Source organism: Lactuca saligna, chromosome 9 (assembly GCF_052625555.1).
Source record: "Lactuca saligna cultivar CGN05327 chromosome 9, ASM5262555v1, whole genome shotgun sequence".
NCBI lineage: Eukaryota > Viridiplantae > Streptophyta > Magnoliopsida > Asterales > Asteraceae > Lactuca > Lactuca saligna.
In genome coordinates, this window is record NC_136425.1 from 17,864,516 (window position 1) to 17,890,602 (window position 26,087).

Sequence of the window (26,087 nt, forward strand, 5' to 3'; positions counted from 1 at the left end):
CCAGCCATACCTCCCCACCTTACCTAGGTCACATCAATGTCTTTTCCACTCAATTATCCCTCTTCCCACGTTTTTGAGGGCTGATTATTCATCCTCTCTCCTCATTTCCTCTCATTTGCCCTCATTTCACTAAGTATCAAACACCACTTTCTCTCAAACTTTTCCCACTCCAAACTCGAGATTCAAGGCTGATCTTCACGTGTTCTTCCACTCTTAGTAAGTATAATTCATCCTCCTTATGATTATTTCACTTCATTCTACTCAAATCATGAATATCTTACACAAACTCCATCATAATTGTGTTAGATCTTCGAATCTTCAAGTGTTTCCTCAAGTGTTCTTGGGTTGAACACTTTCCTTCTTCAACACTTATCTACTGAAATCACTCAAGGTGAGTTCATACCCCTACATTTTCATGTTTTCTCAAGTTTTCAGGGGGGGGGGGGGGGGGAATACAAGTTAAAACACTAAGAATATAACTAGATTTTTCTAACAGCCTTCATCAGAAAAGTTCAACTCCATTCACGGACTGTTTTGGGCATCTTAAACATTTTTGTTTTCAAAACTGTACAAGGTGCAAATAGTTCAAGTTTTTAGCTTTAAAATGGCTACTTGCACATCTCCATACGATTTTTCTACAATTTATGGTGATTTTTACAAAACTGCCTATCATTTCAAACAACAATCCGGACCAGTCTGTGATTATGGACTTTTTCACCCAAGTTAGAGGTCATTATAAATTGTGATAAAAATTATGAGCAAACTAGACACATTTTGTGAACTCTCAGAATTTACGGATCCAGTTTTCGACTTCGTATGATTTTTCTATGATTTTTCCAAAACGGGGCAGAATTGCTAAATTTTACCAACAGCATGTAAATATCATAACACTTTGTATTATGTTGAGCAAAGTGTATAATCATAAGTTTTAATGTTTGAATGTGTTTCCTAGTTAGTTTATCATTATGAACTGAAACTAAGACCTTCATATTAAATATTATCCATTCATTTTGGAACACGTACTATTAAACTATAAAAAGTATAGTTTGATAAATTCAAAACACTAATACATTTCCATAAAAGAGTTCATACATATTCCATACATTTTTAGATAAACTATAACAGGTATAGTTTATGATACATCACTCTACGCACTCGTACAAGAAGGGTACATTCATACAAGAAAGATTTCTATTCGCACACATTTCACGAAAGTTAATCTATGTTTTGATAAATTCACAACACTAGTTACATTTCCATAAAAAGAGTTCATACATAGTACATACATTTTAGATAAACTATAATAGGTATAGTTTATGATACATCACTCTACGCACTCGTACAAGAAAGGTACATTCATACAAGAAATATTTATATTCACACACAATTAACGTAAACTTGTTATCCTATATTGTGAGTTTCTCTATTTTTCGATCTCTATCTCTCTATCTCCCCGTACGTCCGAGTGCGGGATATAATTCCTGGTAGTTATAATCAGAATCTCCTTGAGGGAGAACGTGATACTTGTATATAGATCTATATTGGGTTTGACACCCCACACCTTTCTGCTAGCTACAGTTGGACCTGCAGGTCTACGGGTGACAAATGTCATTTTATTTTTCGCGACACTGAGAATGTCGTGGCAGGTTCACATAGTCATAGTATGATTATAACGGCTCACATAGGGAACAATCCATAAGTTTACGGGATTTTACTTTTAAAACCTAAATGAGTTTTATGTCGATCTAAAATCACCTTTTATCTCTATGGGTACAAATACAAAGTGTCGGGTCTCTATACAAAGTTATTATGATATTAAAACTATATTTCCTCTAGAATTGTCAGATTTCAACTATAGTTGCTGAGCGTATATGTTTGAGTCATATAAGAATTTAGTCATGATTGGCCTAGAATTGGTGGTGCCCGCCTCATCTCCTGTTCCTCGTTGGGTTGTGGACCTGGGGCAGGCCCACTATATTCAACGTTTTATCTAAGTTAAACCTTATATAACTTATATATGTTGGACGATTATAGAGGAACTCTACGGATTGCTCTAAGGTTCATTAATGCATCATGTAGGATTATTTCTATTCATACTTAACTAAGAAAATATTGGATTTTCTGGAAATCAAACTATATCGATTTTACAAGGAAAAACGGTTTCTACTTCAAACAAAACTCTTATGAACTCACCAACCTTTGTGTTGACACTTTTTAAAACTACTTGTGTTCTCAGGAAATCAGTGAAACAGGAAAACTTCATCGCTTTGAGGATGGGACGCTAAACCGTCAACAACTTATTTTGTCATCATAATGTAATTGCTTTTGAAACATATAAACATATACTTTGGTGTAACTTTTGCAATTATATTTATGGTGGTTGTTTTTACTTTGAGCACTATTATACACGTTGTTGTGATACTGTACATGAAGTCCTCCACCCCCAGACGTTTCCGCCATCCTTGGTTTGGGGGTGTGACAGTTTTGATAAAAACTACACTAACTCTTGAATATTTGTTTGTCAAGAAATGTTTATTGACAAAAGAATATTATATGTCAAGGAGTCAGTGGGAGTCTTAATGGTCTCGAAAAGTTTCAAGAACAAATCAAATAAACCTTATCGATCATCACTAGCACACGAGTTGAGGTTTACAACCTATCGTGAAGACATTATTTTGTTTCTGTGCCAATCCAATCGAGTTAATTATGCATGTGAGTCCTATGAGTTCTCATTTGAATGCGTAAAAGGCAAGGACCTTGATCAATGAAAGGTACATTGATAGGAAAAAGGTAAGATGCTTAACTATTTGGAAGACGTGGTGGGCAGCTGTGCTACCATAAGGCAAGAAATCAAGATTAGGAAAGTTCGATCCATATGAGTTTGAATTTGTCGTAAACTTTGGTTTTTAACAAATTCGCATGGATAGGAACACATACAACGTTTAAATCTAAGTGTCATAAGATTTCCTCCTTCATGAAAATGATTATGAGAAAATGCTTTCACTAAGAAAGATTTTAAAAGATAGTGATTATAAAATTGCATTCTCAAATTCGATCATGGTTACGGCATCCCTTTCCATAATTTGAATTGTGAGGTTTGGCAATTAGTCTTAAGACACACATATGAACTATCTAAGGCAAAAGTGTATAAGTTCAAGAAGCCTTGATAAAAGATTATCAAAGCACTAAGTATTAAAAACATGAACTTAAGAAATTCAATAAGTATTGTCTTTCTGGAAGTTAAGATGTTTATGAATACATGTCGAAGCTAGTGGGAGCATAAGTGTTATGTTTTATAATAATCATCATGATAGTGGGAGCATAAATGTTATGATTGTTTGATTATTAAGGCACGTATTGCGTAGTTGGCAATATTAATTATAGAAAACAAGAGTCATACTTTGCGAAATTGTAAGAGTTGAAAGGTTGTTTTGCTATAATTAAGGGAGAGAATATTATGCTTCATTTCAAATCTAAAGGATTAGGTTGCGAAATGTTGATAAATTTAGTCAAAGGTACATAGTGTGTTTTTTAAAATTTCGATTGTGATTACGGTATTCCTCTTCGCAATTCGAATTTTGAGAACATAGCAAATAAAACATTATGCGTCGTGTCCCATACGCTTCGGGTATAGGATCGAATGCAAATGCTTTAATGTTCGACCATTCTAAAATTTTCCAAATGTATAGTGCATTTAGAGGGAAAAGGGACTAGAATTGGTTTTGACTAAAATAATTAAACAACTATCAAAGGACAATCCAAAGTTCGACGAGGATTGGTCGCTTGTGAGTAGTTGGAAGTATAGTATTGGAAATTATGGAAGTGTTTCCATATTGGATGGACAATATCGACATCATTACGAATAGATAAGATTCTATTAAGAATGAGTTGTCATATGGAAAATATGGAAGTGTGTCCATGTTGGGAAGTAAATATTGAAAATCTATGATTAGAAACTTTTATGCAAAAGGATGTTCAAAGGAATGTACTTTGAGTGAGAGACATCATATCTAAGGAATTGTCTTGTAACAATCTCCGATAGAGGAATTTGTAATATCATTGGCAATAGTCTTTGAGACTTTGGTGCAGTGACATTACAAAAGGATCGTTGCATAAAGTGTTAGAATCTAGTATATTCTATAAGTAACAACAATTTGATATTCTTACACTTAAGAAAATGGATTTGGAGTTGTAAAATGAGAATGATTGGAAATGTGTTCAATTTGTCTATTTCACAAAAGTAAGAACCATAGGTAAACATTGTGTGCATGCTAGGAGCATGGGACAAGTGTTGTAATTCAAATGCGAAGCTGATTACCCGAAACGACAAATAATAATGAGTAATCGATATGGTGATAAATAAAACGTGTTTTGTTTATACTCAAAGGTTTGAGGCCATATGGGATTAGTATTATTCTTGTGTTTCACCTTGCATGTTTTGACTTCCAGAATAATTGAGTTTATTAAGAATAATCGAATTATTCAAACGGGCCACAGTCGTTCATATGTTGGAAGTAGGTATGAATGAAGACTGTTGTGAATTGGTGTGTGGATTGTCTAAAAGAGTATTAGACATAAGAAAATGTTTGCTGCAACGTTCATGAGTGCTTATGAATATGATTTGAGCATTGGATTAAACCCACGCTCACTTGGATCACTCCATGAATTGTATCACGAGTGATTGGTGAGACGATAACATCTTATATTCTTGAAACCGAGATGTGTGAGTTGTATCTTGCGAATCGGTTGCACATTGATAATATGTAAACGCACCAGTAACTTGGTGTTATAAAACATATTGTTGTGTGTAATTCGGTGAGTGAGTGCAAGCAAGCATTGTATCAAAGTTTATCCGTTCCTTTTATCCATAGAAGGATAAAAGCGATATCTTTGGGCCCCTCGATGGTTTAGTGATGACATACGTAAATGCTCGGCCGGGCTAGGGCTAATTTGATTTGTTCAGTTAGTCTGTCGTCATAAATCAGAAATCGAGATAGAGTACAAAGAGAATGATTTGAAATCATATCTCATACGATATCTAGAATGGAGGAATATATGATCCCTTATCTAAGGACACGCGTATCTGATATGATCAGAGTTGACAGCGGCTTTGGAAAGCTACGATTGCAGATCAGGATCTGAAGTCATACGCAGAATAGTTGTTAGACTTATCCAAGTGGGAGATTGTTGGATTAGTGTCTAAGTCCATAACTATTTTGGTATGTACTTGACCCGATGGTGCATGGTCCTTTTGGGTTGCCTTCACCAAAGCAACTTGATTGGAGAAATGAATAAAGAGAGAGAGGATAATATGATTTATTAATATGTTATAAGAATAATATATTAAAGGAGAAATCATATTTGTTTAATTAATATTGGTCAATAATTAATTAAGAATTAGTTTTGTGATCAAATGTAATTAATTAAACTAGAGGGGCTGATTTGTAATTATGTGATAGTTACAAAATAAGGTAATGATTATCTTATTTATATGGTGGAAGAATTTAAGGTTGAAAAGCCTTAGAATTCGAGTATGATAAGGATTCAAGGATTATCTTATTGGTTGCTTAATGGATAATCAACTAGATAAGGATAATGACTGAAACCCTATCTCTACACCTATATAAACACCCCTAGGGCCATGAATTCGTGTATTCCTTCCCAAGAGGTCCTAGATACGAATTCTAACCTCTCACCTCTCTCTTTATACCTTCTCCATTTGCTTATGGTGTTTGTAAGCCATTAGAGGAGTGACACTTGTGACTCTAAGCATTCCAAAGTCAATACAAGGAGATTTGGGATTGTTATTGCTACATAACAATCAAGGTAACACTATAAACTTATTCTCATGTTAATATGATTATATGTATGCTAGAATTAGGGTTTGTAGTCTTGGATTCAAAGCATGTACAATAGAGAAACCTAGATCCAAGCATTAGGGTTTGTATGAGCACATAGGATGTCTTATGACCAAAACCCATCAGTTAAGATGTTTATGAATACATGTCGAAGCTAGTGGGAGCATAAGTGTTATGTTTTATAATAATCATCATGATAGTGGGAGCATAAATGTTATGATTGTATGATTATTAAGGCACGTATTGCATAGTTGGCAATATTAATTATAGAAAACAAGAGTCATACTTTGCGAAGTTGTAAGAGTTGAAAGGTTGTTTTGCTATAATTAAGGGAGAGAATATTATGCTTCATTTCAAATCTAAAGGATTAGGTTGCGAAATGTTGATAAATTTAGTCAAAGGTACATAGTGTGTTCTTAAAATTTCGATTGTGATTACGGCATTCCTCTTCGCAATTCGAATTTTGAGAACATAGCAAATAAAACATTATGCGTCGTGTCCCATATGCTTCGGGTATAGGATCGATTGCAAATGCTTTAATGTTTGACCATTCTAAAATTTTACAAATGTCTAGTGCATTTAGAGGGAAAAGGGACTAGAATTGGTTTTGACTAAAATAATTAAACAACTATCAAAGGACAATCCAAAGTTCGACGAGGATTGGTCGCTTGTGAGTAGTTGGAAGTATAGTATTGGAAATTATGGAAGTGTTTCCATATTGGATGGACAATATCGACATCATTACGAATAGATAAGATTCTATTAAGAATGAGTTGTCATATGGAAAATATGGAAGTGTGTCCATGTTGGGAAGTAAATATTGAAAATCTATGTCTAGATTAGAAACTTTTATGCAAAAGGATGTTCAAAGGAATGTACTTTGAGTGAGAGACATCATATATAAGGAATTGTCTTGTAACAATCTTCGATAGAGGAATTTGTAATATCATTGGCAATAGTCTTTGAGACTTTGGTGCAGTGACATTACAAAAGGATCGTTGCATAAAGTGTTAGAATCTAGTATATTCTATAAGTAACAAGAATTTGATATTCTTACACTTAAGAAAATGGATTTGGAGTTGTAAAATGAGAATGATTGGAAATGTGTTCAATTTGTCTATTTCACAAAAGTAAGAACCATAGGTAAACATTGTGTGCATGCTAGGAGCATGGGACAAGTGTTGTAATTCAAATGCGAAGCTGATTACCCGAAACGACAAATAATGAGTAATCGATATGGTGATAAATAAAACGTGTTTTGTTTATACTCAAAGGTTTGAGGCCATATGGGATTAGTATTATTCTTGTGTTTCACCTTGCATGTTTTGACTTCCAGAATAATTGAGTTTATTAAGAATAATCGAATTATTCAAACGGGCCACAGTCGTTCATATGTTGGAAGTAGGTATGAATGAAGACTATCGTGAATTGGTGTGTGGATTGTCTAAAAGAGTATTAGACATAAGCAAATGTTTGCTGCAACGTTCATGAGTGCTTATGAATATGATTTGAGCATTGGATTAAACCCACGCTCACTTGGATCACTCCATGAATTGTATCACGAGTGATTGGTGAGACGATAACATCTTATATTCTTGAAACCGAGATGTGTGAGTTGTATCTTGCGAATCGGTTGCACATTGATAATATGTAAACGCACCAGTAACTTGGTGTTATAAAACATATTGTTGTGTGTAATTCGGTGAGTGAGTGCAAGCAAGCATTGTATCAAAGTTTATCCGTTCCTTTTATCCAAAGTAGGATAAAAGCGATATCTTTGGGCCCCTCGATGGTTTAGTGATGACATACGTAAATGCTCGGCCGGGCTAGGGCTAATTTGATTTGTTCAATTAGTCTGTCGTCATAAATCGGAAATCAAGATATAGTACAAAGAGAATGATTAGAAATCATATCTCATACGATATCTAGAATGGAGAAATATATGATCCCTTATCTAAGGACACGCGTATCTGATATGATCAGAGTTGACAGCGGCTTTGGAAAGCTACGATTGCAGATCGGGATCTGAAGTCATACGCATAATAGTTGTTAGACTTATCCAAGTGGGAGACTGTTGGATTAGTGTCTAAGTCCATAACTATTTTGGTATGTACTTGACCCGATGGTGCATGGTCCTTTTGGGTTGCCTTCACCAAAGCAACTTGATTGGAGAAATGAATAAAGAGAGAGAGGATAATATGATTTATTAATATAAGAATAATATATTAAAGGAGAAATCATATTTGTTTAATTAATATTGGTCAATAATTAATTAAGAATTAGTTTTGTGATCAAATGTAATTAATTAAACTAGAGGGGCTGATTTGTAATTATGTGATAGTTACAAAATAAGGTAAGGATTGTCTTATTTATATGGTGGATGAATTTAAGGTTGGAAAGCCTTAGAATTCGAGTATGATAAGGATTCAAGGATTATCTTATTGGTTGCTTAATGGATAATCAACTAGATAAGGATAATGACTGAAACCCTATCTCTACACCTATATAAACACCCCTAGGGTCATGAATTCGTGTATCCCTTCCTAAGAGGTCCTAGATACGAATTCTAACCTCTCACTTCTCTCTTTATACCTTCTCCATTTGCTTATGGTGTTTGTAAGCCATTAGAGGAGTGACACTTGTGACTCTAAGCATTCCAAAGTCAATACAAGGAGATTTGGGATTGTTATTGCTACATAACAATCAAGGTAACACTATAAACTTATTCTCATGTTAATATGATTATATGTATGCTAGAATTAGGGTTTGTAGTCTTGGATTCAAAGCATGTACAATAGAGAAACCTAGATCCAAGCATTAGGGTTTGTATGAGCACATAGGATGTCTTATGACCAAAACCCATCACTTTACTCATTAAAATTAGCTAATAAGGGAAGAAGATAAGTTGTGCACATAAGGTGCTCGATGAAATGCCTCAATTCAGAAAAATGGAACTTGAATGCTTGCAGTTGTAATCTTATACGAATATAATGTCAGATGTCTCATTTTTACAGTTAATCATCAATGAATACTCCATGAGGCTAGTCCGAGAGGAGCAAGGCAAGCAACCACAACAATTCAGGTGAGGGGAAAAAGCCAAGAGGCTGCTGCCTCTTTTGATTTAACCGGAAAATACAACCCCATCCTGGTGGTTATTCTTTGTAGGGAACGGAGAAGAAGAAAGGGAAAGAAGGAGCAAAAATCAGTTCATCAATTTCAACAACAAAAAGTGGGTTCAATGGAGGTTTCTTGGGTCTTGATTTATTCAAAATTCAACAACTAACGATGACTAGAAAGGTAATTTTTTGTAGTTGTTCTTGGTCTTTGATTTCACAAGCAAATTAAGCATTAAAATGGTACTTTTGGTGTGGTAATACTTGACAAAAAGGAATGAGAAAAGAGATGAATTGAGGGTTGAAACAAAACGGCAACAACTATTTTCTTATATTGATTTGTGAATATCAGTATATTTATGTGTGAATTTATGTTTGAATGACTATATTTATTTATGAATAACAGGATATTCATTTGTGAATATCAATGTATTTATGTGTGAATTTATGTTTGAATGACTATATTTATTTATGAATAACAGGATATTCATTTGTGAATATCAATGTATTTATGTGTGAATGACTATATAATTATACATAATTGTTTCTTTAACATTTTTGCAGATACAATGAATAAACATACATATAGTGGGATGTGGGAGATTTACCAAAGAAACATGTACACCAATACCTCTTTCGAAAGGAGCACGAATGTGTTTTATTCATTTATAATTGTAATTGTAGTATTAGTTTCCGTGTCAAAAAAAAAATATATTCTAACTTAATCATTTACTATTATAATTATATTCTTATATGAATAGAAATGTGTTTTATTTATTAATATATGAGTACCATTTTAGTTGATTTTATAATCTTTTTTTCGGGTTTTATTCATTTATGATTTTACAAGTGTATTCATAAATACAATTGAGTTAATTCATTTATAATTTACAATTTTATTCATTTTTAAATGAAATGTATAAATCATTATTTATGAAGATACTTTTTTTTAAAAAATAAATGAGGTAAACCGATAAATTATTCATTATTTTGATATTTGATTTCTAAAAATAAAAACATAAAAATGAAAAATGAAATGAAAAAAACGTTTTCTTAGATAGATATTAAATCATGATTTTATTAATTATTGGTTCATTAAAGAAAAGAATCTAAAAATGAGATATTTTGGGTAATTGTCATCATAATCACTAAAATTTAGAATATCATAATTTAATTAAATGGTAAAATTCCATTTATGCCCTCATAAAATGATTGGTTTACAATTGTTTTCGCGTTCTCAACCTTTTAAGTGTTCTCATTTGATCCTCTCCCTATATATATATATAATGGATTGTTTGTATTTAAAAATATAAAAAATTAAAAACCAAAAAAACATATTACATGAGGGGCCATAGCCCAAGTCAAATTTGTTTACATTGTGGTACGATTGTTTTAACTGTTTTACGTGCAATCATTGTAAAATAGGGTACGGTTAAAATCCCCTCCAACCGTCTTCGCCGCCTTATCAGCCAATAGGATTGGTGTTATCTCTTCTTCAAAAAAAAACTCATCGGTTATCTCTCCTTCTACTACGCCCCTCAATCTATCTACTCCGATTTCCAAAGAAACCTCTTCGGCAAAAGCAGATGACGTCTTCTTCCGATCAGAATCTACCACCTCCTCTATCGATTGCCGAGGTTCCACTGTTGTCGAAAGAAGACTGGCGGTTGGAAGTTTGGGATTGGGCGGGATCGGAGATAGAAGGAAAGCAAATAGGACTGACAGCGGCGGTGGCTGTATGTCATTTTTTTCTATGCCGTCTGGTTTTAACTCAAAGAAACAGGAGAATGAGAACTCCGATGCCGAGAAAGTCAACGTTTCAATTGAGTGGGGGCGGCGATGGGTTGATCGGTTTGCCTAGTTTAGGATTAGGTAGTAAACAGAAGAGGCTTGCTGAAAATTTACTGGTAATTATTTATTTATTAATTTTTTTTACATCAATTTTTTAAGTTATAAGAGCTTTCCTATTGGCCATGGGAGATCAGAGTAATAGATCTTGTGTGCAGAAGTTCCATCTGAACCTACCCAAAGCTCTTACAAGATACCTGTCGATACCCATTCAGGGGCTCGGCTTCCAGAAAGGTCTGTAATTTTCATTCGCTTTTTATTTTGTTGTTTTAAATTACCTTTTATACCATTTTTTAAGAAGAAATTTTATCAGAGAATCTAAACATACTTTCTTAATTATTTAAAAAACAGAGTAAAGTTAATGATTGAGGAGATGAAAGCGAAGAAACAGGTTTACGTGAAGATCTATTTTCTGCTGGCAGAAAGTTTGCAGAATTTTAGAATGTATGTAATAACTATTTCATTTGTAAATTGTAATCTTTCTATTTATTGGCTTCCTTGAATTCACGTTTGTTTCATTGAATTCACGTTTGTTTCATAGGTGTTGGAGCAGATACTTGGTGTGCTTATTAAGCTTGTGAAAGATTTGAAGTTACAACATCAACATAAATACGTGAGGAACCTCTTTCATGTTTTCTTAATAAGACATGATGATTTTTTTTTATTCTTAATTTCTAATTTAGGCTAATTGCATAATAAACAAAATCTTGGTTTAAAAAAGCGCAATGCGCACTCATGCGATTAAGGTCCGGGAGGCCGATGCGCGAGGCTGATGCGCTGGCAACACGTAGGTGTGGCGCACAAGTAGTAACTACCAATATATGTTTACGGTATACTAAAAAGCAATAAAAATATAAAACGAAAACCAAATATAAAAGTCATGTAACCAAATGTAATGATAATTGGTTAAACATAATGCAAAAACCAAAATGCAAAATGCATGTTTACCATAGTCAATGCAAGATGAAACCAAAATCTAATGGTCATGCAAAATGAAAACAAATCTAATAGTTATGCAAACAGCAAAATGAAACCAAAAAATAAAGACCCTAAGTCATCCTTCATCAATCATCATCAAAGTCAAACCCAAGCTCCATATCCATATCTCCCTCCTCATCACCAGACATGCCAATATCTTCTTCTATCTCTTCATCAACCAACCCAAGTCCACTAGATCCAACTATTCCTTTTCCTCTATCATCTCATGATGCTTTGGTTGCATAAAAAGGCTCATTTACCCCTGAGGCTTTTTCCACAGCATCCCAAGTCAAATCTTCACCCTCAAACACTAAATTATCATCTTTATCCTCCTCTAATCTCCCTAACAACCACTCATTGCTCTCATCTATTTCATTCAGAAGGATAGGATCAACATTGTCCTTTCTGTTGGTTCTACGATTCAAGGAACGATTGAACTTCACATAAACCATATCATTTAGTCTACTCTGTGCCAATCTATTCTGTTTTTTTGTGTGAAGCTACAATGAAAGAGATAAAACACATTAGACATTTCATAGTGCATGTGTAATTAAAAAAAATAAACTAAATGTCACATAACATACATGTTGAAAGACTCCCCAGTTTCTTTCACAACTTGTTGCACTACATGTGAGGCTAAGCACACGTAAAGCAAAGTTTTGCAAGTTAGGGGTTGAAGATCCATATGATATCCACCACTCAGCTGTAGGAAACAATGTTTGAAAAAAATGTTAATCTAGCTTCATAATTATAAATCTATAATATTAATATAATATAATTAACATTTAATCTAACCTGGTGCTTTTGTCTTCCTTTGCCTGATTGCCATTTTATTACTAAATAAAGCTTCTGCATTTGATATGTAGCTAATTCGGTGGTTATCTTGTATTGGATACTAGAATCTGGAACCAATCTCTCAATGCAAGCATATAATCCAGTCATAACTTCTTCACAAGAAGCATTAATTTTGTTATCATAGGATTTAAGTAATGTCCAGCTGCATGCAAGGGTCGGTGAATATATTGTATTAAATAATGTTTTAAAAAATTTGGCAAAAAAATATAAGAATATATTATGATTTTTTTTTCATATTTATATAAACAACTTCAACGACTATTATTGTAATAAATTTTGATTTATAAATTTATCAAAAATATCATGTCTGTATCATCGAATGTTTTTTTTTTAAGTTTTGTAATTTTTTTTCAAATTGTTTATCATTAATAAAGTTGCAAAAAATATAAATTAAAAAAAAACTTGAAAAAAATAAAGATGTATATGTTTTTTTAGGCTAGAAGATGTCAGAAGATGTTAAAAGACTCTGGTCCACATCTGCGCCAAGAAGAGGGCGCGCATACATTTTTAGGTCTGCAGTCTTTAAAAAAACAAACAGTCTGCGAAGGTTAATGTCTGCGCGTGGTCTGCACGGTGCAGACAGAAGAGGTCACGCAGATCTGCAGACAAAAAACATACACTACCTTATACACAAGAATCATCCCAGCACTGCATAAGATAAGGTAAGATTGTGTTTTCTTAAAAAAAAATTCTCTTTGTGATTTTAAAAGGGTATTTTTGTAATTTTATGGTAAATATCTTGTGGAAGCCACAGAAGAAGCTTCACTTGCATACAGCAAGGTTGTATGTTGTTTTTTTCCATCATTTTCATATGATCACTAGTGTAGGACAAACAGTGACTCATTCTTGAACTCTTGTATGTGCAAAAGACGATAATGCCCTCATGAATTGACACAATTATACGGATTTGTAGGTGACACGACTTCAAGAATATCAAGGTGTTGACCCCCATTTTGACACAATCGCAAGGCATATCAAGAAATAGTGAAGGTAAATTAACAATTCATTAATGAGAGTAAGACACGTCAATTTAATTAATAAAATGTTAAATTTGAGTTAAAACCTGTAATTTTTCAGAAGCTAAAGAATATGCAATGGATAATTCACCAAGTGGACATGGATCTCAACCGATTACCCTTGAAATAAATTGGGTGATTTGCTCAACCTCATCTTTTAGCTTCTTATCATTTTACAGAATTCTTCATAGCTGATTTTGCTATCCTGTCAGGGTCATAATAGCATCTCATACAACACTCTATTCAAACAGTATGATTCATTTATAATAACTTGCATAGTATAACTTACAACATTCGCATGAATTTCTGATATTATATCTTCAATGGTGGCCTCATCGCCCATTTTATTATCTTCCAACATTGATTTTAGATCATCTTTTGAAATACATCTGCCATAAATCCCCATCATGATCCAAAAGGACCAAAACTTAGAAACGATAAATATTTTCAATAAAAAATGTGGTTGTGATTAGGCACCAGGTGTCCTTAGGCTCGGTCCATTAAATATTACACCCTTCATTGTTTTTTGGTGTGTGTGTTTTGTTTTTATGTGGTATATGTGTGTTGTGTTTGAAAGGTCTCACTTGACTAAAGATAACCACTTTCAGTCAACTTCACAAGCATCAATCTTTAGAGTTGATTGGACATGATTACATACATGATTACTTAAGAAAGTGTACAACACAAATGAATAAAACCATAAATAGCAATGCACTTTGGGTTTTTCTCAAAAAGTAAGAAAAAATGCATCAAACATATAAACAAATTAGGTAAATTACAAAATTGATTAAGTTTAATTTCGTAAATTGTTGAAAATCAGTGATTTTGTTTGTATACATTTAAAAAAACCGAATTTATTGCAAAAATCCTACTTAAAATATTTCGGTAGGAAAATTAGGTCGGGGGACTTATTTTTGTGTTATATAATAGGTCATAAAAGCTCCAATCAATCACTAAAAGAATTTTTGTGGAAAGAAATATGGCCTCTATATAACACCAAACACCTTTTAAATAGTATTATTTTAACTGTTTTTAGTTTTTTATTGTTATTCTTTATAATTTATAATATTAAATTATGTTTTAGTGTAATTTTTTAGTGTGGTTGGAGTTGAAAAGAGTTTTGGTGTTAGTTTTACACAAAAATAGTGTAAATGCTGGAAACCATGACAGGTATGTACTACCCTCAAGCCCTAAAAATAAAATCAATTATTTTAAATCCCCTTTTCCCTCTTTCTATTCAAAATATTCTCCAAAAACCCTAATTTTTCAACCGTCTATACCACCGCCCTCTTGTCCCATTAGTGAACCACCGCCAGCCTCCCTACACACGCGACAACCGGCGACCTCACCACAGTACGGAACCGCAACACTCACGCATATCTACAACTTGATTATTGTAAGAACACCTCTGTAATCTCTATGCTAGTTGTTGAGATTTTTTCATCTATCTGTCGTTGACATTCAATCAATGTAATCTTTGGTTCATCACTTGTGAATTAGGTGGGTCATCTCGAAACCCCTCACGTTGGAGCATTCACGTGGTACCACACTTGAAGTATTCACTATCCTAGGTGAGTTTTACTTTTCTTTCGAAAAAACCCTAGTTCTCAAGTTACTTTTATTGAATTTTGATCCATATGCATGCTTAAATGATTAGTTTTTCTTTTCTTGGATATCACTTGTACCCAGGAGCACCATTCACACACATAGATACACTAAGTGTGCCATTTGGTCATCAAGTGTAACCTTTACTTCTAGGTAAGCTTGGTTGTTCCTTATATAACCCTAATTAGTTGATGTTTTCATTGGTCTTTACATACGTGATCATTCTTATGTGGTTCTCTCTACATTGGATAGTTGTTGGGGTTCTCTCTTTACAATGGCTCTTAATGCCATAAGATATTGGGTGGATTTAAAAAATGCGTTAAAGTCCTCTGGAAAACTACATGGAGATGTAGATCCGTCAAGTAAGGGGTTCAAGGCTCTTCAAGTCATACTTTGAAGGGGAATTTTTAGAAAACCTAAAAGTATTTTTGTATTTTGATCTTGTAGGTGTTACAAAAAATGACACGTTTGACCGTATCAGGGAAGATTCAACGAGTATCCAGCAACGTCTCTTCAACCTTTCAGCTGAGGTAAACTGTTCTTCAATAACTATAACTATAAGCTTAAAAAAGGTTAGAATTAGGAAATGTTTAAGTTATGTACAATGTCCGATTATAATAAGTTAAGTTATGAAGTTAAAAGGATTCAAAAACAGTTGGTGTCAATTCCATCAAAACTTGCAATATAAAATCAATCAAGTTAGGTAATACTGCCTCAGACCTTCTACTGGATTAATTGCTTGAATCAACAGGATTCATTTAGGATTAATTGCAAAAACAGAAAGTACATTGCTATTTCATGTAATCAAGTTTACTTTTTTGCAATTAACCCAAAAACATCAAAGAAAGTACGTTGCCCTCTGTTTATGTTTTTCCAATCTTGATCATTTTAAAATATTTAACAATAATTAAATTTTGTAAAATTGACAACACATGACCACATGGTTCAATAATAGATAGTACCACAAGGACCAAAAGTGCAAGTAATTTTCTTTTTACACCAAAAGAAAATGGTACTATTCTTTTCACAAATTTAAAGACTGGTATGTTGACTTTTGATGGCCCCGGGAGCAAAAAAACTTTAAAATAGTATTATATAAAAGAAAAAAAGAAAAAAAAATAATAAAATAAAAAAGACCAAACCGAGAGAGCTCTCTATAGCTTAGGGACTAAAAATGAAATTTACTGAAAATTAAAAAACGAATGTGTTTGAACTAAAACCTGCACAATGTGATGATCAATCCTTTTCAAGTGATATGTATTTTCTTGGTTGGAGTTAATTCACATGAACTTGCCTTGATTTGGTTAACTCAACTGGTTTGTTGTGATCAGGTTCTAACTCACTTGGTTTGAAACCATACTCGTCCATTGTACTCACATAGTCAAGTAACATATGAATCAAAAAAATAGTGGAAAAGATGTTTATGGAAAGCCAGGTGGTAATTTCAAGATTTGGAATAATGTAATATATATATATATATATATATATATATATATATATATATATATATATATATATATATATATATATATATATATATATCCCATGTGCATAAAGGGACAAACTTATACTATGATCATAGAACAAATAAACATAGCTCACTAAAAAGGGAATCAAACAAAAAGGTATATTTCATCAACAAAAGTAGCTATCTACACAATTCTAGAATATGATTAATTGCCAATATTAACTTTAATAATAGATAAAGGAAATTTATTTATATATGCATTTTATATTTTGAGTGTAAATAATAAAGTAAATGCTAAAAGTGGGTAGAACTAAGAACTAAAAGAAGTGCAATCTTATTGCTTCCGTTTTTTGCCTTAAAGATGAGTTTATGTTTCAAAAAAAATTTATTTCTTTACCGTAAGTTCCTATCACACTTGCACAAATATTAACAAAATCACACATTATGATAGTCAAATAAGAATTCTAAAGCAAAAAAATTGTGTATACATACACTCCATCCTTTGTTTGTCTCCTACACTCCTTGGAAATTGATAAACCCCCACATTTCGGTTATCTTTTTGGCCAGGGGTAGAATGGTCTTTTATGGTATTATGGTTGCTATTGGCTGTTTTGTTAGTGGGAAGAGCACCTGAGTATGTTGGCTGTGATTCCCTTTTGTCTTGTCTCTTGTAATAGTATATATAGTCCTTTGTTTTAGAGTCAGTAGCTGAGAATTGATTTGTAAAGAACTTTGTTCTTTTGGAGAGCCCCTTTCCTCTCGAATGACTGGGAATTATCTTAATATTATCAAGTAATTTTGTTAGTATGTCGGGAGTATACGATAGATTCAACAGGGGTCTATCAGAAATGTATATGACTGTGTCAGATTATCATTAGTACTTATTAAGTGCCAATTTAATGTTCCATTCTCTCCACCCTTGAAAATATATGGTTGTTCACAAAACAATAAATATCAATATTTTAACTTCATAAAATAATTAAATGATGCAGATATGGGCACTACTTGTTCATGTCCTAAAATTGTAAAAGGCCAAGAAGTGCAATAATTTTGTTAAGTGCAAGTAGTTTGCTAAAGGAACTTGATCACTCCCTATGCCTCTGTCCCTTTACATCCCACCACCAATGAAGGTTGATTCTTTCAAACCAAATTCCTTGACTTTTTACAAAAAAAACTTTCCTCAATTATTTTTCCTTCTTTTTCCCTAATCGTGTTCTCATTTTCTTAAATATAAGCCCTGGCTTGACTTAACAGAGAGATTTACCTGTTTATCCGGTGTCGCAAAGATAATTCCATTTTTGAGGTGTATAGGAATGGATCAATGGAATCATCATTAACATTGAAAACACCATAATTGATAAATCAGATTCTAAGATCTAATTTCCATATTATTATTTAATATCAATTTGAAGAGGAATTTTATATAATAAAAAGATAGAGTAAAAGTTCACCTTTCATTTTGTACCCCGTCTTGTCTTGTCTTTCTAACAATGGGGATTGCACCATATATCTAAAGGCTTCATCTAGAACAAAATAAAATAATAGCTAAATAATTGTTAGTTTTCAATTTCCATCTATAAACATAAGAAATAAAATATCATAATGAACAAATAATATCTGCTTCCCATGGAAGTTGAAGGATTTTCCATTTTTATGTGGCTCATTTCTCTCATTTCCGTTAATACAATCATTAGTTATCATATGGGGTCGATCAATTTGGTTTATAGAGGTATTTTCTGTCATGAATAAATGCTAATATGAATTTCTTTTTAGTGTCTAGGACCTCCACTACCTGATCAATGTCCATAAATCCCTAACCTGCCTAAGAAGAATATGCAAGACAATCTAAAGAGCCATAAATTGAAAAGATTTACCTCATTGTATGGTGAACATAATCACCATTACAGAAAATAGCTCAAAACCCACTGTAACACCAAAAGTAAAAGGTGTAAGCATTATTGTTGACTCTAAAGTACAGGGAATGCACTAACATTAACGTTATAAATGGTGCTGTTTTGTTGTTTTTTTACAAATAAAAGCTATTAAAATGCAGTTTTTTATTAATATTGTTATTTTTATTTAAACATGTAGTTTTTTTTTTTTTTTTTTTTTTTTTTTTTTTTTTTTTTTTTTATGAAAAGTAAAGTTCTTTTGTTAAAAATTGCATTTTTTTTTAACAAAAAGTGGATAGTTTTAACTTTTAAATGACGTTTGTTTGTAGGAAGAGATATTGAGACCAGCTCTAGAAAGGGATCTAGCAAGGAACAAAAAACTGGAGAGTTTTAAATTGATTGAATTAAGGTTAGTTTTAAGTTTATTTTTAATCTACTCTAAAAAAGGATGTTTTTTTTCGTCACATGTCACATTCTCATTCAATTTGCCAAATGTTATTTTGTGGTTATTTTAAATTAATTTTTTTTTCCACATGTCATTTTATGAGCTTTTCTATTTTATTAAATTTCACATAATATTTTAATGTAATAATTGCAATAATTATAGTAATAAATTGATATCAATTTTATTAATAAACTTACCTTTAAATTTTAAAATTCTCAAATTAAAGCTCTGTAGTTTTTTATGTTTATTTATTTAAATTATTTGTTTAAATTTAAAAAATAAAAAACATTTCAGTTATAATAATTCATTTTTTTTCTTATTTTCTTATAAATTCAAAGTTCTCAAATATTGACTTTTTATATTTAATTTTTTTCTTTTAAATTAACCAATGTAATGCATGGGTCTCCCAATTAGTTATACAAAAAAATAAAGTTATTAACAACTATGATGTTTATATTTCAGGCATAGAGATCGTCAGAACCCAATCAAAATCAATTTGAGTGACCAGTCAACACATAATGCAATTTGTCTTATAGATATTCATCTATGGATTGCATTTAACATGAGAAGTAATACATTAGTTTATTATTAGATACCTTGTTATATCTTTACTAATATGTAAGTTTTTATTTTTATAAACAGCCTTGCGTAGAATAACTATAATTTCGGGGACTACAAACCATAAAGGGGTACAATTTTGTTTTGTTTATTTTACAGTATTATTATATATTAATTAACTATCTATGTTTTTTTTTGCAGATCGGTGATTACTTATTTGCAAAAGATGTCAAAATCGAAGAAAAACCGGGCGTTTTTGAAATCACATTTTTCTTGAAATATAAAGACTACAACTTTGATAATGAGATGGACTGGGTTGATGATCAGACAAATAGTTGGGAATCGGTTTTAGAGGCATTACTGCGATGTGGCCAACTTTACGTGGGTGTCAACCCACTAGGTTAGTATCCTTGACATTATTTTTGTTGTTTATTGTAAAATAGAAAGTAGGGATGTAAAATCCAATAAGCTCTTATTTGGGTTGGGGTATTTAGAACCAAATAAGGTGTTATTTGGATAACGTGGACCGAATAAACATAATATAGATACCCACAAACCAAATCGAATTGCTTATTCGGGCCTAATTCGGTTCGGTTTAGGATTTCGGGTCAAATTCTCATCCCTAATAGAAAGAATCAATAAAACTATTATTTTTATTGTAGATATCAGAAGAAATTTAGAAATGAGAGATCTTATTCAAGATTTAGAACAAATTGAACGTCGTGCCAATTCTTTGGTCGAAGAGGTAATAATTTTGATCTTAGCGATATTCAGTTTTTTCTGTCTCCTTTTTATGTACACCTTTTTTCTATCTTCTCTTAATGCAGGCCTCTAAATATTACAACGAAGGAAGTTTATTTCTTGGAAATCAAAAGATGGATGAAGCAGAGAACTTAAGAAAGGAGATCGAGGTCGAAGATGAGAAAAATTACTTCAAGCTACTACTATACAGGTTTTTATAAATTATGTTTCTGGTTTTTTATTTTTATTTTTATTTTTTATTTTTTAAATCTATGTTTCTAATTTAATGACCTCTTTAATGAATCCTTCAATTCAGGAATATGGAAATTACCAACAAAATCACGATTGATCTTCATGGACAATTTAGATATGAGGCAATGTGGTTTTTGAAGCTTCACTTGTGGCTGTTCAACAATTTACGTAGTATGATCATTAATATTAGTTTATTTAATATCTTTTCATGTCTTTTTGTTTAATTTTTTATTCTTTACAACAGCTGGAAAGGAAATTGTTGTGATAACGGGACATGCTGAAGATCGAGAAACGAAACCGGTTTTGAAACCAATGGTACAAGTATTTTTAATTCAATTTTATTTTTCAATACTTAGAATAAAAGATTTGCTTTTGTTTTGTAGGTCATTGGTTTACTAAAACGATATGGAATTGAGCCTAAAGAATTAAATAAAGGCACCTTTGTTATCACACTTCCTTCTGAAGCGAGAGATTTCAATTTTGCATTGGACATTTCCGACTGTACAGATGTGATTGAATTTTGATAACAAATATGCTACTGAATTTCTTTTCTCTGTTTTTCCTAGATTGATAGTAATTCACCAAAACCCTAAATCAATCGTCGTCACTGAAAAAAGACCATTTCTTGAATTGATGCTCACTCCTCCTTCTTCCAAACTACCATCACACCAGCAACATCTCTTCTATCCGTTACCACAACCCTCTTGAGGCCTCTGTTACTACCACCCTCCCGATGTTGCCGTTACCACCACCGGTGGCCGCAACCCCCTCTGCCGCCCTGCTTCTACCTTAAGCCGAGACAAGAAACACTACCCTTATATCTCTGCCACCATCAACGCCACCGATAGACATCATTCACTTGAATTTCAACTCTTTCTCTCACCACCCTTACGATCCCGCGTTCACTCCACCACCACCGACACTCAATCCTGCCATCATCACGCATGTCGAACCTTGGTAACTTCCATTGCCTCTGTTGGTTGGTTCATATCCAGACCGCGATTTCAAGTAAGCATCATTTATATCTCTTATTTTCGACATTTTGCTAAAAAGTTTAGATTTGTTATGTAGTGTAATGATTTTCACCATGGATTGTGTTGAATTTTTGTTTTGCTTTGTATAAGTTGCCACGATTCTAGAAGCAGTACCGATTTCAGGCCCTGATTTTCACTCTCGATTCCGATTCGAAGGTAAGAAACATTCATATAATTCTTTTAGACCTTTTGTTCGAGTTTCGTTGGTGATCATTTTAACTTTGTATTGATTATTTTTTTTTATAGGATCAATAAACTCTTGCTCCAAAGTGAACCCCTTTGTAGAGGAGCAATCTGATGACAAGGTAACACCTGAATGCTTCGTTCCCTCTCTTCTGCACTCCTTCTTTTCAGTTTATTTTTTTGATTTTCAAGCCTTCATATCTCTTTTCACATAAATCAAATTCAAAATTCAAATCCTCTCTGTTTAATAGTCATTATTGAAATTGCTATTAGGTTTCTCTCCATCACCAAGCTTGACACAACAAATCTGAACTTTTTTATACTCATTGATGTTTCTAAGTAACTACTTGACAACCACTCACCATCACCCTTTGTAAATGCTTTGGTATGTCTTTTTTTAGGGTTTAAAAGATGTTTTCATCTTAATCTTTTGTGTGAGGAAAGTGTTGTAGTCGTGTATTTTGTCTAATCTTTTTTTTTTTTTTGTTATTTATAGAACCTTCAGTTATTTTCCTATGCTTTAAAATTTACTGTCTTTGCTCGCTTAAGCAATGGGTGATTGTGAAAAAAGTGGACCTGAGTATCTAACTCGGGTTTGTTAGTGGTTTAGGGTTCATAAAAATATAATATTGAATTCAGCCTCTGCCCTAATATCTCTTTTTAATTTAATATGAATAAAGATAGGTTTTCTTCTGCAACTATTGTACATTCCTTTTCACTTCATATTAGAAAGTTTCTTTTCGTCTTTTCTGCAAGGTCATTTTCATTATATTCGCAAGTTTCAATTTCTGAGTTTTTAAACTTGTTATCCTACATGGACTGCTGATTATGTTTGTTGTTGTTGGTTAGGATGAATTGTTTATGTTCTTATAGATTGTAGATGAGGGAGGGGGTGAAAGGGAATGGCTGCAAGGTGGGCGGGTGAGTTGTGGAGTAGAGTAGAGCCTACATGTTAATAATAATATAATTATTTTAATACTAATAAAAGTTAATAAGAATGTAGGACGTAATGGTAAAATGACTCAGGTACATTTTTGTTTTAACCATAGAAATAAAATAATGCTTTAAATTTGTTTTTATAAAAAACAAAGAAATAAATAAAAAGTAGGACACTGAAACCAAATATAAGTTATGTTTTGTGACCATTACATTGGTCTTTATTCTTATTATCATTTTCTTATGTTGTTTGTAGTTGTAATCTGATATAACTAACATTGTTGTTTGCTCTGTTACAACTTCCTGATTGAATGAGTGGGAGTCCATTTGGTAAACCTGTGACCACAAAGTCTAAATGTCTAATGTTGGAACAAACATGAATCAAGACTTATTGTTGTTTATAATTCTTATTGGGCAGTTTAAATTAGTAAATCATACATCATTATGATTTTTTTAGATCCCGCTTTTGGACTCATGGTTTCACATGTCATGCTTTTTATAGGTAGGTTAGACAACATCATCAAAAGTGGCTCTGGTACGAGGGAAAACTATCTTTTGATCTCCCGTTCTCTTTTTGAAGATGGTTACAATTTGTCAAGGTAGTAGACAAATTTGTTAGATATAAAAATTTGGTGCCCGAAATAACTACCCAAAGGAGTTGCTACTGCTCACCGTGGGGTACAACATTCACACAACCAAATGTTGTCACTGTCTCCAAAGAAGGGTTAGTATTTGACGATAATGCAATCCATGATAGCTTAAGTCTGTCGCTAAACATACATGATGCAGAGTCCGAGCTTCCTATTAGACATGAGAAGATGCATAGTGTGGCTGCACTTTTGTTGTGGACAGATGTTAAAAATGAAACAAGGGCTAGCTTTGAAGAGTAAAAACAATAGTCTATCTTTTTCATGTATTCTTAAAAAGGCATGAGAATGCTTATTAAAAATACAATTTTAGTTTTCGTCCACTTTACAAAAAAGCAATAACGTAACTTGTAGTTTTATCTATTAATTGTGATTTCTGCATTTTGAACTTCTACATTATATAATAATTTGATGATAATAATTTAATAGCAATGCGCTTTCATTTCAATATGAATCATATCATTCAGACTTTCACTTTAGCTAAATGCAAGAAAATAACTTTGTTTCAACTTATATCAAAAACTAAACTGTGTTCGCATCTGTAATGAAAATTTTGTGGTTTGCATTTGATTAATTAGGTTAAAATGCGAAGGTGATTAATGCGAAGGGATGCGAAGGGTGTAAGAATGAAGATGCGAAGTATTTCACAGTAGAATGCGAATTGGGGAAGAAAACATAAATTTTCAAATATTGTCCCTGGAGTTTCGCATTTTTGGAAATAAATACTCAACTTCGCAAATGGGGGTCATAAAATGATGAAATTGCAGAATTTTTAAAGAGATACACACACACATAGACAACCACACATATATTTAGAAAATTAAACTAAAAGATGATAAATTACAGATTATAGCATTGTCCTTGATTGAGTCAATTTCCTTTATAGGAGTAATATGTTCCATTGTACCTTGCAAGTTAAAAAAAAAAAAAAAAAAAAAAATTTACATTAAATTAGACAATTATAATCAGCACACAGAAAAAAACAATCAAACAGTGAAGAAGAAAGTACATTGGTAGGCTGTTACGATTAAATTAGACAATTATAATATGCGTTTTTCCAGGTGAGTGTTCATATAAAATATTTATTTCCTTAATTAAAACAACAAAAGATATATTTTTATTTATTTTTCCAATTTGCATAACTTTTTTTATTGATTTAATAAAGTTGCATACCAAATTGTTAGGCTGTTACGATTTCACCACCTAAAATATGTATATTTGTATTATAATATATTATCTTGTTAGTATTTCATGAATGCAATCAATAACACTTGTGTGCTTTGAATGCGAAGTTGGATTTAGCTTTGCTATAAGTTTCAATCGATTTTGAAATTGAGTATTGTTCGCATTTGTATGAGTGTAGTCGATGAATCGATAAAGCAAGAACATATGAGTTTTGATTCGCAATTGGATTGATGATTGAGGGATGATTCGTGAAGAAAAACGCGAAGTCAAGGACTGTGAAATTGTTGTTTGCAAGAATTTAAAAACTCGATTGTGGAGTTGTTGATGCTCATTTTGCGAAAGTAAAACAATCGAGTGTTTGCATCTGTGAATCAATTTGAAGTCAATTGGGTTAATATTCGCATATGGGTTCAACATATGAATTTTTGATTTCGCAAGTTTAGAGTTCAAGAACTAAACTGTGTTCGCATCTGTAATGAAAATTTTGTGGTTTGCATTTGATTAATTAGGTTAAAATGCGAAGGTGATTAATGCGAAGGGTGTAAGAATGAAGATGCGAAGTATTTCACAGTAGAATGCGAATTGGGGAAGAAAACAGAAATTTTCAAATATTGTCCCTGGAGTTTCGCATTTTTGGAAATAAATACTCAACTTCGCAAATGGGGGTCATAAAATGATGAAATTGCAGAATTTTTAAAGAGATACACACACACATAGACAACCACACATATATTTAGAAAATTAAACTAAAAGATGATAAATTACAGATTATAGCATTGTCCTTGATTGAGTCAATTTCCTTTATAGGAGTAATATGTTCCATTGTACCTTGCAAGTTAAAAAAAAAAAAAAAAAATTTACATTAAATTAGACAATTATAATCAGCACACAGAAAAAAACAATCAAACAGTGAAGAAGAAAGTACATTGGTAGGCTGTTACGATTAAATTAGACAATTATAATATGCGTTTTTCCAGGTGGGTATTCATATAAAATATTTATTTCCTTAATTAAAACAACAAAAGATATATTTTTATTTATTTTTCCAATTTGCATAACTTTTTTTTATTGATTTAATAAAGTTGCATTCCAAAGTCAATACAAGGAGATTTGGGATTGTTATTGCTACATAACAATCAAGGTAACACTATAAACTTATTCTAATGTTAATATGATTATATGTATGCTAGAATTAGGGTTTGTAGTCTTGGATTCAAAGCATGTACAATAGAGAAACCTAGATCCAAGCATTAGGGTTTGTATGAGCACATAGGATGTCTTATGACCAAAACCCATCAGTGGTATCAGAGCCTTGATTGGTTTCAATTGTATTGATGCTTGACATAACTGCAAAATTCGATTTTTTGATGTTGTGGAGGGCTGGACTCGCCGAGTCCATGGCTGAACTCGCCGAGTCCATGCAGACTCGACGAGTCCATGCCTGACTCGACGAGTCAACTCGTCAGATAATGC

The 26,087-nt window shown here is 32.4% G+C and overlaps 1 protein-coding gene and 2 long non-coding RNA genes across 3 annotated transcripts; all 3 read left to right on the forward strand.

The window, feature by feature from the left end:
- The first annotated feature begins 10,862 nt into the window (after positions 1 to 10,862).
- Positions 10,863 to 16,336, forward strand: LOC145014357 (uncharacterized). The gene is made up of 11 exons (XR_013665507.1): positions 10,863 to 11,053; positions 11,171 to 11,263; positions 11,361 to 11,432; positions 13,088 to 13,314; positions 13,566 to 13,642; positions 13,730 to 13,803; positions 14,766 to 15,064; positions 15,169 to 15,239; positions 15,358 to 15,426; positions 15,526 to 15,635; positions 15,721 to 16,336. It is a non-coding gene; the product is annotated as an uncharacterized LOC145014357 (long non-coding RNA).
- Positions 16,337 to 19,543: 3,207 nt separating this feature from the next.
- Positions 19,544 to 21,356, forward strand: LOC145015791 (SMR domain-containing protein At5g58720-like). Its single transcript, XM_078974264.1, has 7 exons — positions 19,544 to 19,767; positions 19,838 to 20,036; positions 20,299 to 20,381; positions 20,464 to 20,588; positions 20,694 to 20,800; positions 20,874 to 20,944; positions 21,013 to 21,356. The coding sequence occupies exons 2-7, from the start codon at positions 19,943 to 19,945 to the stop codon at positions 21,151 to 21,153; spliced, it is 621 nt and encodes a 206-aa protein (XP_078830390.1). The 5' UTR covers positions 19,544 to 19,767; positions 19,838 to 19,942; the 3' UTR covers positions 21,154 to 21,356.
- A 17-nt stretch (positions 21,357 to 21,373) lies between these two features.
- Positions 21,374 to 23,879, forward strand: LOC145014350 (uncharacterized). The gene is made up of 4 exons (XR_013665504.1): positions 21,374 to 21,637; positions 21,754 to 21,819; positions 21,910 to 21,968; positions 23,285 to 23,879. It is a non-coding gene; the product is annotated as an uncharacterized LOC145014350 (long non-coding RNA).
- The last annotated feature ends 2,208 nt before the right edge of the window (positions 23,880 to 26,087 follow it).